The sequence below is a fragment of the Passer domesticus genome, chromosome 10 (assembly GCF_036417665.1).
Source record: "Passer domesticus isolate bPasDom1 chromosome 10, bPasDom1.hap1, whole genome shotgun sequence".
Taxonomy (NCBI): Eukaryota; Metazoa; Chordata; class Aves; order Passeriformes; family Passeridae; genus Passer; species Passer domesticus.
The window spans coordinates 30,224,465-30,239,864 of record NC_087483.1 but is presented as its reverse complement, the minus strand read 5'-3'; the positions used below and the strand labels follow the sequence as shown (position 1 = coordinate 30,239,864).

The 15,400-nt window shown below is 39.8% G+C and overlaps 1 protein-coding gene across 1 annotated transcript in view; it reads left to right on the top strand.

Moving 5' to 3' along the window:
- Positions 1 to 15,400, top strand: part of CNTNAP5 (contactin associated protein family member 5) — a 273,862-nt gene that overhangs the window by 243,565 nt on the left and 14,897 nt on the right. Inside the window, exons 20-21 of the mRNA XM_064434947.1 lie at positions 5,571 to 5,701; positions 7,174 to 7,258. Coding sequence (XP_064291017.1) covers positions 5,571 to 5,701; positions 7,174 to 7,258 — 216 coding nt within the window. The remainder of the gene's footprint in view (positions 1 to 5,570; positions 5,702 to 7,173; positions 7,259 to 15,400) is intronic.

Sequence of the window (15,400 nt, the reverse complement as noted above, 5' to 3'; positions counted from 1 at the left end):
GTTAAACACATTTCTCAGTCACGTAAGGGAACCAGCTACATTTATTGATGTTTAAGTGACAATCTCAATCTGGGTCCAGCTGTCTAGCAGGATTGTAGAGTGAACTGAGGTCATGGGCCTCCAGATAGGCTCCTTTTGCTGTGTGTGTTTTTTTCTAAGTTGAAGAAATGCAATGTGACGAGTAAGTGTTGTTTTTGTTTTTGGTTTGTTTTTTTTTTCTTAAACAGAGGATGGCCTCAATATGATCCTTGAGTCCTGAATGTCTCAAACTTTGAGTGAGAAGCATTCAAATAGTCTCCTATTTTTTTTTTTTAATTACAGGAAGGGACTGCAAAAAATTGAGTGGTGGATTTTTCTTTTAAACCGTATGGAACAGTCATGTCTAAGCAAGTGTAATGGCTGAGTAGTGATATCAGAAAACATGTTCAACAGTTTTTCTCTTTGTTTTTCCCATGCAAAACAAATAGCAAGAGCCACCCTCTAAATAAATGCAAGTACTTTCTTAGTTAAATGCCACTGGACACTGAAGAGATGGGCTCTGTTCTTAAAATCACCAGCAGCACTTCCAATGGAGAGTAAATTTACTGAGTAAATATCCCTGGGGAGAAGCTGCTAATTAAGGAACATGTTTCTAAGCCAGCTGCTCCTAACTGGGAAAACAGTGGTTCATTTTTAAATATCTAGGCTATGAAGAGGGACACTGCCACACTGAAACTGTGCAAATTCCCAGAGATGTTTTTTGTGGCAGAGATGGCTGAAAAGTGTCATGTGTTGTTCTGCAATCAGGAATGAGCAAACATTTATACCTCATGAGCTGCAAATGGCCTTTGAGCCAATACTTTATTTTTTTTAATTTTTTTTTCATAATTGCAACATCAGTAGCCTCACTAATATATTTCACCCTTTGCTTAATTTGTGCTTTCCTTAATTATTTGCTCTTTCAGCGACAGCCTGGGTGAATCTGGAGAATGCATGTGGTGGTGTAGTAAAGTATAGCAGTCTAACAAGAGTGACTGCCAATTTGAAACAGCTGTAAGAAGTTTTGTTACTCCTATACACTTTTCTGGGTGACTCTGAGGCAGCAAGACATGCAGGGGTTGTCCAATCCCCTTTCATCTAATGCAGTGTTTCACTATTTCATACATACAGATATTCCCCGCCTCAGAGTTGTCAGCTGCCCTGGTTTAAATGTGTAAATTATGTTACACTGTGGGGATAAATTTGTACATTTTACATGTGCCACCCACATGTGCTCCCTGAATTAACCTCAGCTTCTCTGAGCAGAGCAAGATGTCTCACCAGCTGCTCCAGCCAGTTTAAGTCATTAAAAAGTGCTGTTGAAGTTGGCGAGAGTCGTTGAGTTCAATTTGGGCTCGTTTAAAACCGGTTTCCATAAATAAAGGTCCTGCAGAGAAGTCTCAGACTCACACAGATGCCATGCCCTTCCTTGCTGTTTGGTCCTTCAAGATGAAATGACCCAAGACCTGTGGTCCCGGTGACATTTGTGACAAGAATTTGACTTAAGAATGATAGATTTACAGACCAAATTCCTGATGATCCATTTCTCTTTTCTGCAAAGCTGCTTTAATGTTGTTGCAAAATCCTAGCACTGGCTGAGGTCTTTCAAACAAGGGAGTCTTTTCCTGAGCTGGAAGACTCTGTGTAACATTTTCCCTTTTCTGGGTGATGATTTTAAAATTACTATCTGATTTTCAACACAAGCTTTGGCAGTCCAGAATTAATGTAAAGTTGGTGGGCATATAGGCCACAAAGCCAACAGATTATTCCTGACATTCCACTCAGACACTGCTGTAGACAGAAGAAAGGCAGCTCTCCTGGTGACATGTTCAATCAGCACAGGTTTGGGACATAGAATATGTAACACCATGGCCACGCTATTTCTTCACATTGTGCAGTCTGAGAATATTTTTTTGTTCTTCAGACACTTTGAAATCTCTAACCGGTTTTGTATCCTTATTACCACTAGACATAAGAGCTGCTACAGCAGCTTATCCTCAGAAAAAGAGAAGCAGTTTGAAGGCACCATGCTGTTCCTGTAGCTGCCTGGAGGTTGGTTATGCTGGCACTGATCATTAGTGTTCTTCTAGCAAGTACAAGTGCTGGCCTCCATCATCATTGAAAGAGTGTCCTGGGAGTGTTTTGTTTCAGAAAAGCCACCTCAGACTTAGTCACCAGCATGGGATGGCATAAATCATGCCCTTTGGTCGCTGTTTCCCAGTACTCCCCTCTGCACAAGGGAACCCCCAGGAATCCTGTTAAAATGGCTCTTAGCTGTTTGATATCATCAGGGGGGTGTCATTCAGCCCTACAGCCATGGATTTGAGTGTTGCAGGTTGCAGACAGGACCACAGCAATGTGCAGCCAGCCAGCTTTGACGCTGGCAGTGGTCTCATCCCAGCAGCATGGCAGCCACATGGAATCATTTCCTCAGGGAGTGCTGAAAGGAAGCCATGCCGTGCTCAGTAACTCAGCTCTCAGGCTGCTCTAGGGGCAGAATTCACAGCTGAAGGGGATGGATAACTACAATAATCATGTCTGAATCTACCCTTACCTAATACTGCTGGGGTAATGGGCCCACTAAAATTTTCCAGCCAGAGGCCAAAAGAAGGATATCTTTCTTTTCCTTTCTCTCTCTCCCTTATTGACTTAACAATTGCTCCAGCAATTCAACGTACATTAGAGAAGGAACTCAACTGGATGTGCATTGCTTGACTCTAGGTGTGCATGCTCAGACATGGAGAGCTGAAAAGAGGATGACAGGCACGACTACAACAAGACTGACAGAAATTACACTGCTCATGATTAGTGTGAACCCCTGTTGTGAGGCAAAAATGATGCAAAGTAGAGAATAGGGAGAATAGAGCTGGTTTATGCACTGATTTCCATTTGCAGTTACTGACACTGGGCTGATGTGATGGAGAAAGTCAGTGGACCAGATAATCAAAATTCAAAGGACAAAATAAAATTCTTAATAATAATCCTAATTAACAATCCATTTATTTTGCTTGTCAAGTAATAAAATGGCAATTTAATCTGCCAGGAAAATTATTCTGTAATCTGAACACAGAAGTTCTAGTATTGAATGCAAAGCAAAATTAGCTCTCATCTACAATGATGAAAATTCAAAAGCACCTTGGTAGATAAGGTCATGTACTTCTGGGTTATATTAATACATATTTGACCCCAGGCAAAATGCCAACTTTAATTCAATAGTTTTGAAGAGCAGCTGTCCATAAAAAGATTTGCCACTGGAACTCAAAGCAATTTGACAAAATAAAATTCCATTCACCGATCTCTTTACATGATTTAATGTGAAATTGCACCACTTTAGAAAGTAAGATCTGTTCTCAATGGAGGCCAAGAGCCTCCTCCATTGTCTCCCAAAAAATGGAACAGATGGTTTCTGGTTTAAAGTCACTGCTTCTTTGACAAAGTCATTGGGTAAATCCTTGCTGCAGCTGAGAGCCTGGAAAGATTGCATGTCATGCTGGCTCCCTTTGAACACAGATGTGCTGGTTGTTGTTGTTGATCACCTGCATACACCTGCATACATAATTATAATTTTATGCACATGTGTGTTCATAGCCTTCAGAAAGAGCAGAGAAGTTGTTTTCACATTTACAACTTAAGGTCACGGACCACACCCTGTTCCACTCTGTTTTACATCCCTTTCAAAGGCTCCAGGTAAGAGGCAGCCTATAAACAGCTTCTGCTGAGACATGATTTTTAGTTTGGACCAGTCTGTTAGACGACCATATTTTAGTTTATTTTAGCTTGCTCTGTGTGGTCATCTTGGCTGTGGTGCGCAGGGTCAGTCAACCTTTCTGCTTTCTATCAGCTCTCCCACTGCCCTGAGCAAATCTGAAGAACTTCCTTGCACTTGGGCTTCTTTTCTCATGTATTTCTAAAGTGTTTCTAGGATGTTTACACTGTTAATCCCTGTTGATGCATCTTCCACTCAGTACCAGATAATGTGATGGTGATTTACGTTTGGACCTTTGAGTGTGGCAGTCATGGTGATAGACAGCACCTCCTTGCCCTCACTATGCAATGAGGGCTGGGAGCTGTTCACTGTTATTTGGGGCAGCTGAATTGGGACCCGTAACACCACACTGAATAATTTAGCAGTTTTTACTGACCTTAATGTCTTCACAACTTCCCCTCTAATGTCCATAGCTATGTGTGAGAATTTAAATGTCTTTTATCACTTTTTTTTTTATTTTCGCTTTAAAATTTCTCCAGGTCCAGCAGACTTCTCAATCAGCTAAAAAGCCTTCATTCTAGTAGTTCATTCTCATTTTCCCTCTTGATTTTGAAAGCTTTTTTTCTATCCTAGATAGTATCCCAGAGAGTGTCAGTGCTCATCTGGGACGTACTGAATTTTGTAAAGCTTTTTTTTTTTAAAGTACATCTCTTAGGAGGAAAACATCCTGGCAAGGGAAAAGGAGGGGGAATTATCTTAACTGGACTAGGGATTCCATCTTGAAGGACTACCAGCTTCACTGTGAGGTGTGTAGAGGTGGAAAATTTCCTGACAATTTTCAGAACAGCGAATAAATTCAGGACACTTTCTCAGGGTTGGGGTGCTGTCAGCATTTATTTTCTCCTTGGAGACAGTTAAAAATAGCACCAGAAAAGCTTTTGAACTCTATAGTACTACAGTCCCATGAATTTTGGTTGCTGATGCATAAAAAGAGTTCAGAAATTTCGGAATTTTTTTTCTCTGCTACTTAATTCCCAGAAAAGTATGCTTGAAAGGATTTTACCAGAATAGATCCTTTTTCTTTTAGAATATGCCATATGTAGCTCCATGTGTCTATATATCTATATCATCTATATCTATCTATATCATCTGTACACATTCCCTGTAGTCATTTGTTGAAGCATTAAAATTCATACTGGATTCCTCATTTCCTTATGCATTTTGATTTGTATGGTACTGGTATTTATCAGAAGCCACGATGCTATTTTGATAGCAAGATTGAATGAGATGTTTAGCATTCATTTTTATATGGATTACATGAATTCCTTCAAATATGTTAAAGGTACTTCTTTATTTCATATGATAAAGTAAGTACAGACCTCTAACTGTGTGGAATTAAGTTATAATTCTTACAGTTGTCATGTCTTTTCCGTGTTGTCTGTTACATCTGGATGAAAAAAAAAAATTACAAAAACCCAGCATTATTAGTTTAGCAGGGCAGTGCAAGCCCTGCATGCCCTCTGCTGGAAGTGATCCCTCGCAGGATGATGTAGATCAGCTATGGCAGGGCTCAGTGTCTGACCTGCAGACAGACACACTCACCTTTGGTATACTTAGTTACTCATTAAGTTGTGTTTCCATAGCAGTTTCTTAACCCAGTAGGAAGAAAAGCTCCTCCAGTGCATTATTTTCTTCACACTTTTCATTACAGCTTGAATTCTTTTGACCTTCTTCTTGACTTATTAACCTTGTTACTCCATAGTAATAAAAAGAAAATTAGTTTTTGTTGTGTAAAGTTATTGAGCTGACATAGGTTTTATATGTAAAATTTTTCTCTGCTTTTAAGGAAGCTTACAGGTCCGATACAACCTGAGTAAGGATGGGCTCCTCATTTTCACCATTGCATCTGGAAATTTTGCCAACCGAGAGCTGCACCGTGTGAAGATTAACAGGGAGGGCAGAGAGCTCATCATTCAGGTATGCCATGGCTTGTGCTGAGTGTTAAATAATACCTCAGGCCACAGACACTGGCACAGGTTGCCCAGAGAAGTTGTGGATTCCCATCTCTGGAAGTGTTCAAGGCCAGGTTGGGTGGGGCTCTGAGCACCCTGCTCTGGCAGGGGATGGTGTCCCTGGGCACAGCAAGAGGGCTGGAACGAGATGGGCTTTAAGGTCCCTTCCATCCCAAGCCATTGTGTGATTTATGAATTCTGGGAATCAGACTCCCTGATCTCAATGTCTGGTCACTGGCAGGAGACAAAGGTTTCACACTGATTCAGCAGCAGAACAGCCCTGTAGCTTCAAGCAGAGCTCCATCTGGACCCTATTCAAAGAGTGCCAAACAGTGGTTTTTTCCATTGAAAGATCTTCCCTTGCTTCTGACAAACTGTGAATTAGGCAACACCTTTGGCCAGAAGTTCATCTGTACCACTGGAGTGGTTCTGGGGCTTAGTAATGTCTGTGTGATCTGTAGTCTCCATTGAAACACACAGTATGGATCATGGAAAAGCTGCAAAAGGGAGAAAAAAGCTGAGGAATTTAATTTTGGTTAGGGTATGTTTCCCAAGGGAGAATGTGACCCCGGCTGCCTTATCCTCTCACAGGAAAGGAAAAGCTGAGGGAATGCAGGGTGCAGTCACCGTGTACATGGCAGTGCTCCATCCTAGAAACAAGAAGCAAGCCAGGCTGAGTGTAACAACCTCAGAGGGGCAAAACCTCTCCTCTGCCATGTTCCCCTGCACTGGCTGCTTTTCCAAGGCAGGGAGAAGAGGACCATCATGCTGCTCCTTCTTTTCTTCTAAGGCTAATTATAGCCATCCATATTGCAACACAGGTTGGCTAGATCTGGGCAAAAATCATTTAACAAGGAAGGGTAGCAGAGTCTATAGAGAGGTTGTGTCTTAAGGAATAGAATGAAAATATAGAAACACACAGCACTCCATGGTTTTTTCCTCTACAGTTTCCATCTCTGGGTGGTGAAAACACACATCACACAACTACAGTGGGTAGGCCTCATTATCTAAGAAGAAGGGTTATGCTAAAAGCCAGGGTTTTCCTCAAGTACCAGTCTTCTATTGTCTGCTGCTCTGTGGTTTTCTTCTGTGCAGAACTAAGTCTTCACAATACATTTCTAGAGTGGCCTCCTTTGAGTGTATTTTGAAGTGACTAGACATGGATTTTGGGAAGGGGGATTTCAGGGTCAAACATTTTAAGCTTTTCTGCAGGAGAAGTTTCTTCAAAGTCCTTTATATGACTATTCTGGTATACCTTTCAGCTTCTCATGCTGAAATCAAAGCACATCCACTTTGCTATCTTTAGAAACTGAATCACGCTTGGGGGCAGAATTAACAGATTGGCAGCTGAGAACATTCCCAGAAGTTTGCAGTACAATGAGATCTAGGGGTATCCATGTACTGTTGTACTGAAGTAATTTTATTGACCTTTTCCAGGTTGATCAAGTTCTCAAACTCAAACACAACTTTTCTGAGATTGATTTTAAGGCCATTAAGTCACTCACCTTGGGCAAGGTCACAGGTAGGTTCTACTAAATATACTCCTGATTCATGAGATGTTACAGTGCTGGAATTAGTCTGTGCTGTGTGTTGGGTTTTTGATGGAATTGGGGGGTTTGGATGGATTTTGCTGGAAGAGTTGGCCTGAGCATTCCAGTACTCTATTTATATATCCCATCAACGCAAAACTTTGGCAGCTTTACTTGTTTGCATCGACAGCAATATTAACTGTTCCGACTGCTCCCTCCAGTGAAGTGATTCATACAGCCTCTGTGGCTGCACAGGGCAGCATCTTCGCCTAATGATACCATTTTGCTGACTGCAGCTTCCTCCTCTCCAGCCATTTCTGTTCCCTAATGATAAGAACAGCACAATGGAGCCTTCATCCTCTCTGCCCTTTTTTTCACTGCCAGTCTTTTTCCATTTGAATTCTGCAAGGAATATTGCATATAGCACTTAGGCCACAATTCTGCATGTTCTGTACATGGACCTTCTTGATCTTTACTCCTCCATACTACAAAGCCATTACAAGACCAGGAAAACCCTGCCTGAAATTTGGAAAATGGAACTGCTCTTTTTTATTGTCAAGTATGTCATATTCTTTTATATAAGGGTCTTGTTCTTTCCCAGTAAGATTCTAAATACAGCCTTCTTTACAGACATTTCAGTCCTTTGTTCAAATTGGACCTCCATATCAAGCCTGACATCTGAGTCACCATTGCAATTTTATATGTTTCATTATTAGCACAGGAGGCCTGTGGGACTGGCAGCTAGACAGGCACTACAGACATCCCCTGGTGCCTGCTTGTGCAGTGTAACCCTGTAGAATGACAGTAGAGCATTCTGCATCACCTTTAATTAAGTAGATTAAGAGCAGGACCCGATTATCCCCTTATTTATATATAATGTTGGATTTTTTTCAGAATGCAGCTGTCTTCCAAGCCTTTGTGGACAAGTTTGGGAACCTGACAGTTTTCAGCCCAGTTCAGAGCTAAGCTAAAATTCCAACTTTGTCAAGGTTTAGCTGTAGTGCTAAAAATCTAAAAGAACATTACTAATCCTGACCTCTACCTAAAACTCTGTAGACACCAAATCAATAAAGCAAGGAATTTTAACCAGAAAGATGGAAGGTAGCACAAAGACCTTCAAAAATGTAGCCAGCAAGCTGACATGGTGCAGCTCAGCATAATGGAGAGAAACTAGATTTAGTTACAAAAATATTATTAACTTCACAAGTGCAAATTGTTGCAAAGCCAAAAAGCCCAGGTGTATCTCCAAAGGTCAGGCATTTAGTTCCACTGAACGCCATCCACTTTTATCCTTCTTTTATTTCTCTCTTGCCCCAAAGTTTATTAGGGTTTTGTTTTGGTAGAGCAATAGTTCATATTCTGTAATGACACTAAAGCCATAAACTTGGCCATCCAGGTGGTGAAATACTATTGCCATACTGGAAATGGCACAATGCATCCCAGCAAGTCGCTTTAATACCAGCCTAATTCTAATTCCAGTTTCTTTTTCATATGTTAAGTGAATTTCCACAAACTGTTTCTTCTGTATTAGGATTTAATTTTCCAGGTTTTATCCCACAGCTGTAGCTATGCTGAGTAAGTCCTTGTGCCCTCAGAAAATCACAGACCTTCCTCAGTCCTCTCCCTCCAGGATAAACACTCCCAGCTCTATCAATCCTCTCTTCACAGGAGAGATGCTCTGGTCCCTAAATCATCTTTGCAGCCCTTCACTGAACTCACTCCAGTAAGTCCTTGCTTCCCTCCCACTGGGAAGCTGTCTTTCTCTGCAAAGCCTCACCAGCTGCTCAGCCCCAAACCAGTGCTGCTGGGTGGGGTTCATCCTAACCCAAGTGCAGATCTTCACATTTCCTTTGCTGAAATGCAGTTCTTGTTTTCTCATTCCACCAGCTTGTCAACATCCCTCTGAATGGTAACACAACCATCTGGTCTACCAACTGCTCTCTACCATTTTTTATCTTCTCCAAACTTACTCAGGTTGCACACTACTCCATGATGGAAAGAAACAAAACCAAACCAGAAATTCCTACTGCTACAATGTTAATTGTATTGCTTTGTTGCACAAAGAGGAGAGCTAGACATTGTCATTAGGGACTGTGGAACTTACATAAGTATGTTAAATCATTATTTATCCTGTTGTATGGATAAAATGTTGACTACAGCTTCTTTTAATGATGGCTCATCAGGTGAATACAGGTGACTTAAACCAGTATCTGCCAAGTTTTTCCTTCTCATTGCTCATACCCTCAGCAAAGCATAAACTTCAGAGGCATGTGATGCTTTGGAGTAGACCTAGACTTCCTGTAGTGTTTATTTTGGATGCCACTGGGATTACACACCTAAAGGCATTCATTAGGAAATTTAAGCATCCACTGAAAGAGAACCATATAAAAAACTCTGTTCTACATGTCCTACATATCCATACTATAATCTTCTGAAAATCTGTCTCTCTTCTTTCCTGTCACACCACTGATCATTTGTCTGCTCTAAAAGCCTGATCCTGGCTGCCTAATCAGACACCACCTTCTTTTTTGACTTCGCCATTAATTTTCCACTGACTGGGAAATCTCAAAGAGGTCTTCCAGCACGACATCATGAAAGCTTGAAACTCCTTCCTGACCAGATTTTCTTATGATAGCCATTTCAGCACAGCTAGAAATTTTGAAAAGTGCACTTTTATAAAATGACCAGTTTTTAAAATAATAGTGTTTCCCCTGTTTCTACCCCTCCCCACCCCATCTCCATTACACTTTCTTTAGCTACTTACACTCGAATATCTTTTTCTCCTTTTCAAACTGGCTATGTTTTTTTCCAATGGCTGCCTTATTCACAGCTGTGAATTCTGGGAAAAAAAATCCCTCTGTTTCAGGCAGAGGAGTCTCACCTGGAATTCAAAATGTAGGGACACTGACTCTGCCACAGACTACTTGAATGACCTTGGGTAAGCCATTTATGTGCAGATATAAAGGTAAGCAGGCATTTTATTCCCACTGGAACCAGTCTGAGCTTTACTATCTCCCTTCTCTATCAGTAAAGCATAGATAATAGAACAGCACTGTATCAGAGGGGTGCTGGGAGGATAAAAGCATTAAAGGCTGTGAGCTCTTCAGATACACAGTAATGGGACCATATAGCTGCCTTGGAAAGATCAATCTAAATATAAGTGTGGCTTTGAAGACAAGGGAGTAAAAGGAAGCATCATTCAAGTAGCCAGCCGACGTCTGTTGAGTTCATCCTCACTGCACCCAACAGCAATAGAAAAATATTATTATCCTGTAGTTTGTTGTCATTTTTACTTCACAAATATAGTCAGGACACAAAAGGACCTATCCAAAGCTTATCGGTATCAATGGGAGTTTTTCCATGGACTTTAGTGAGCACTGGATTCAGGCCCCTAGTGGGTCATACAGTTTATGGCAAAGCCTCAGTGAAATTTTAACCAGAGTCCCAGTTCATTTACTTTAAGTGCTCCTTGCAGAGATCATGCTGCTGTATTTAACCACATGAACATTCTGACCTAACTGTGAGGCTGGCTCTGCTTTGAACAAGGGATTGAACTGCATGACCTTCAGAGGTGTCTTTAAACTTCAATTATTTTCTAATTCTCTGATCTCAGAGACACATTTGCATGTGTTTAGGTGTTGTCTACAAGAAGCTGCTATCCCATTGGAAAATATAATTTATTTGTTTGTGGGTTTACTTTAATAAGTCCTTGAAAAGTTTTTACTGTGCCCCAAATGTCTAAATTTTTTACCGTTATTGTCCTTGGGAAAAATGATCTCTGATGCAGAGAAGTGAATTTCATTGTTTGTGTATTTGTGTCTGAGCAATTTAATATTGTAGTTGTGTAGAAATACCAGAGTAAAAGGTAACACTGAAAGGATTCAAGAGGATTTTGAAGAAAAAGGTTGCAGGTATTTCTTTAGAACCTATTAGTGTTGAGCTAATTTATTTGTGTCTTCAAAGTGATCAATTAGCAGACCTTCCCACACTGGTAGCATAAATGATTGTGTATTCTAGCACAGGAACATGATATTTTTTATCTCTAAAAGCCTGAGCTAAAACACACTCAAGTTTCCACTGAGTCATTCAGCTTTGATATAAAGTGTACATAAAAGAAAGTTTATCTGGAAAGTGATTTTATTAAAATCATTATGTAGGTGCAGTACAATTCTTATGATTTCTACAATGGCTTTTCTTATTAAAAGTTCATGAGGAGAAAATGGAATCTGTACACTGAAGAGATCACATAACAGTTCATCCAAGAATATTATATAGGGGTAGATGATAATGGGATATTTAAATCACAAGGGGTAAATTGCCATTAACTCTGAAATACAAAAGTTGCCATGAAGAAGGACCTCCTTTTAGAGAGTTGCTATGAAAAATGATTAAGTCTGTTTTTTCTTCTATTTTTTTTTTAACGGAAAGACATTCCTGGTTTTAAGCTTACCAGATCACAATTTACAGTTTAAACGAGACAACAATGTCGGCAAGAGATTTGGCTGCACTGTTCTGGTGACTGCAAAGCTCATTTCTTTGCTTCAGACTCTTTTTGACCTAAATACCTGTTTCTTAGACCATATTGTGAATAAAAATCTCTTAGGTGAATTTTAGGGTGCCTTTAAAAGTCATTGGTTTTCCTCCTAGTAGCACAGTAAAGCATTAAGGAAAATGGAAATTACTGCATAAGATAAAAGACCAACATGGCAAGCAGCTAAATTAAGCAAATTTTGGCTACCCCAGGCAGTCCAAACAATTCAAGGTCTAAGCCAATGCCATCAAGTCTCTATTGAAAAGAGACCAGATCTATTCCAACATTTTCCCCAGCAATATAATTTACCCTATGATCATAACACCATGCTTAAATACCTGTTTTCTTGATGACAGTGCTGCCTAAATAGGGGTCCAAGGTCATCTGCTTCTCCCCAGAAATTTTATTTTTAGACTGAATTCTTGCTACTTGAGTTGATTTTAGCTGTCTGCTTCTGGGACAATCATATATTGTACATCAATGTATGCTTTTGTACATCATGTCTCCATCTTCTTACATATTTTCTTCTTTTTATAGATTATGTTTTCAGCCCATGCAAAATCACATAGGACTGGTTGTGTTGTGGCAGATTAGGATTCACATGTCAAATATGTCATGTTAACAAATTTCACATTGCAACTCCAAGTGCCTCATTTTCAACGATAAGCTGTCTTTGAGACAACATAATAAATGCATGCCTTAAATTATCTCTGCAAAGCCTAATGAAACAAAAATCCTTAAATATTACACTTGGCACAAACTGTTCAATTGCAAATCCAGGCTCATTGAGCAATTTTGGGCATTCTGTTCATTCCTGGGGAGACTCATAGGAAGAAGTGCCTTTACTCCTGCTGCTCCTTGCTTTTTCAGAAGTGCTTGGGAGGGGCATTGAATGTCTGAAGCCTGTCCCCTGTTCAAATTCATCCTTTCATTAAGCAAGAGTCAAACTGGTTGACCTCAGTTGTAACCAGGAAAAGCTTCTGTGGTTTTCACTCTGCTGTCTTTGTGACAGACTCACACTAGGAAATGAGATTATTCCAAAGTTATATTTTTGGGTTCCAGGCTAACCCAAGATACACTTTCTGCCCTTTCTAACTGGATGATTAATGTCAGCAAAGTTTACTGAGATTGTTGATGGGCACAGCAGCACATTTTTCAAGGTACCTGCACAGTGCCTTGTAGTCATCTCTTCTGAGACAGGTGCAGTGTGTGGACACCACAAGTGTCTTTTATCTACCACAAGTGTCTTTTATCTCAAGGTCATGGCTTCAAATCTGGTGACAATGTCCAAAAAGTAATCTCGCCAGTCCTGTTCAGCACCTTGGCAAATGAGGTTTAAGTTTCTAAGTGACATGAAAATAATGTTTATAAAGAAATTTAAAAAAAAATAAATTGAAAAATGTTTGTTATGTTAATATACACATTGATACTTTTAGAAAAGGGGTATTTTACCCACTCTCCCTGCACAAAAATAACGCTTTTGATATGTGTTTGATTCCAGTTACCTATCCTTCTTGTTATCATTTACTATGTCAATTTGCTGTTTCATTACTGAGCAGATTGATGATTGGTCCTGGAGAATTCTCGTGGAATTCTGTTCATGATGAAAATTAATTTTCCATTACTGAGATATGAAGACTTGAAAGTGCTCTATTGAAAATCTTAAAACAAGTGTGTTGTATGTGGCAGAGGTGTATAATGAAACAGCAGGGGAACAGGATGTCTGATTTTCTGACTAGGAATAAATCGGCACATAAGTTATGTTGATACCTATAATATAGATACAATCTATAAAGTTTAAAAAATACAACTACATGTTAGACTTAATCCTCATTATCATGGAAAGCCATTGTAAATACATGGAAAACAAACATAAATCTTGCTGAGCTGTGACATTGCAGACAGCTTCATCTACAGGACCCAACAAGAAGCCAGGCCAACTTATGCACAACTCAACAGATGAAGCTTAAAAATTACTTCCTAATGTAGGGGTAAACTTAATTTGTGGAGAATGAGCAGTTAAATTACTAAAAGCTAAAAAAGATTGCCTTCTTATTCTCCATGTAGAAATTACCCAAAATAACTTATTCTCCAGTGCTGGGAACAGAAATGAAATGCTAAAATGTCAGAAGATCAAACCAAGCCATCAGCAGCAATTCAGTGTGATTTTCCAGACCAGTGAAATGCGTGGAAAGATTCCCAGCACTGCCAGGTCAGAGGAAGGCCACTGAAGGTTCTTATGACCTTGGCTGCAGCACAGACTACAGAACTTCACTGAGTTCCTTTTCTCACTGAGCACTGTGTCACGTAGTGAAAACACCTTTTGGAAAAACATTTTATTGTGATGCAAAACCTCCAAAACACAGAGTGTCCTTTCATAAAGCTAACCATGTCATAATCACAGATTTACATTATCCTCTCAAGAATTCAGAGGGCAGCAAAAGTTGTTCACAACCAAGTTGTGCAGCTTTCTTCTTGAGAACAGTGAAAACCCTCCTTTCTGACAGACATTGGGCATACACCAAAGCTGTATGAAAAAGCAAGCTGTATCTGTGCATGTGGAATTTTTACCAGAGGACTCTGGGGTTGTTTTTGGTTTGTTCTTTTGATTTTTTTTTCCGAAGTCTTTCAACAACAAATCTCTGAGTTCTCATTCATGCAAAGCTTACTTTGACAAAAGGCTCATGGAATTTAGCCCTTGATGTGACTTTTAAAAATGCCTGCAAAAGTACTGAATCTTAGACTTTTCAAACTACTGTACCGTGAGAGAGGAACACATCAGTTCTTAGCCTTTACTTTTTTGCACATTGGGGTAGAACAGAGCAACTTAGATTGCCTGGTTATAAAAGATAGCAACCAATTCACCTTTTGTGTCAGAGCTAAGAAAACAATAAAGGCTGAGGGTAGGAATGTTTACAAAGGGTTTTATAAATTCAACAAAGATGGCAAATACGGTAAATCCATCTTTCAGTATATACAAACCTTCTTGCAGGAACTTTGAAGCAATTCTTTGTCTGTTTCATAACAACTCAGCCAAAATCTCATTAAAAATCTGAATGCAGTCAATTCCTACATACTTTCAGAAGAGCAAATGTGAACTTCTGCAAGATTGCAGGTTTTCCAGTGACAAAGCCTCAGTGTTTCCCTTCCCATCTTGCAGCTCAGAGGCTGTGCCCCTGACAGCTCTGCAAACTGAGCATTTCTCCTGTAAGGCCCCTGGGAGAGCAAGCTGGTACTGTCCCTTGCTTTGCTGAGAAGCAGCCGCACTCTTCTGTGTTATACTTGCACAAAGACACTCAAATGTAATTAGAAATCTTTCTCAGCTAATTCCCTCTGGGTGCATGGCATAACAGTCACAGATCTTGAGCACAAAAATAATGTGTGATTTGGGCTGGCTTTGTGATTTCTCTGTCTTTTCTTATACAAAAAAAAAAAAGTTTATATAATTTAAATAGCAATTTCAGCTTTGAAAGAAGGCCTTTTTTTCCATAAATCCTGACCACTTGTAGAACCATTGTATTTAAATAATAATGGAAAAATTGGACCTTATTTTAAAATTTAGCATCTTATTCTTTCAAGATTTGAAAACAAAACTTGAAAAGCT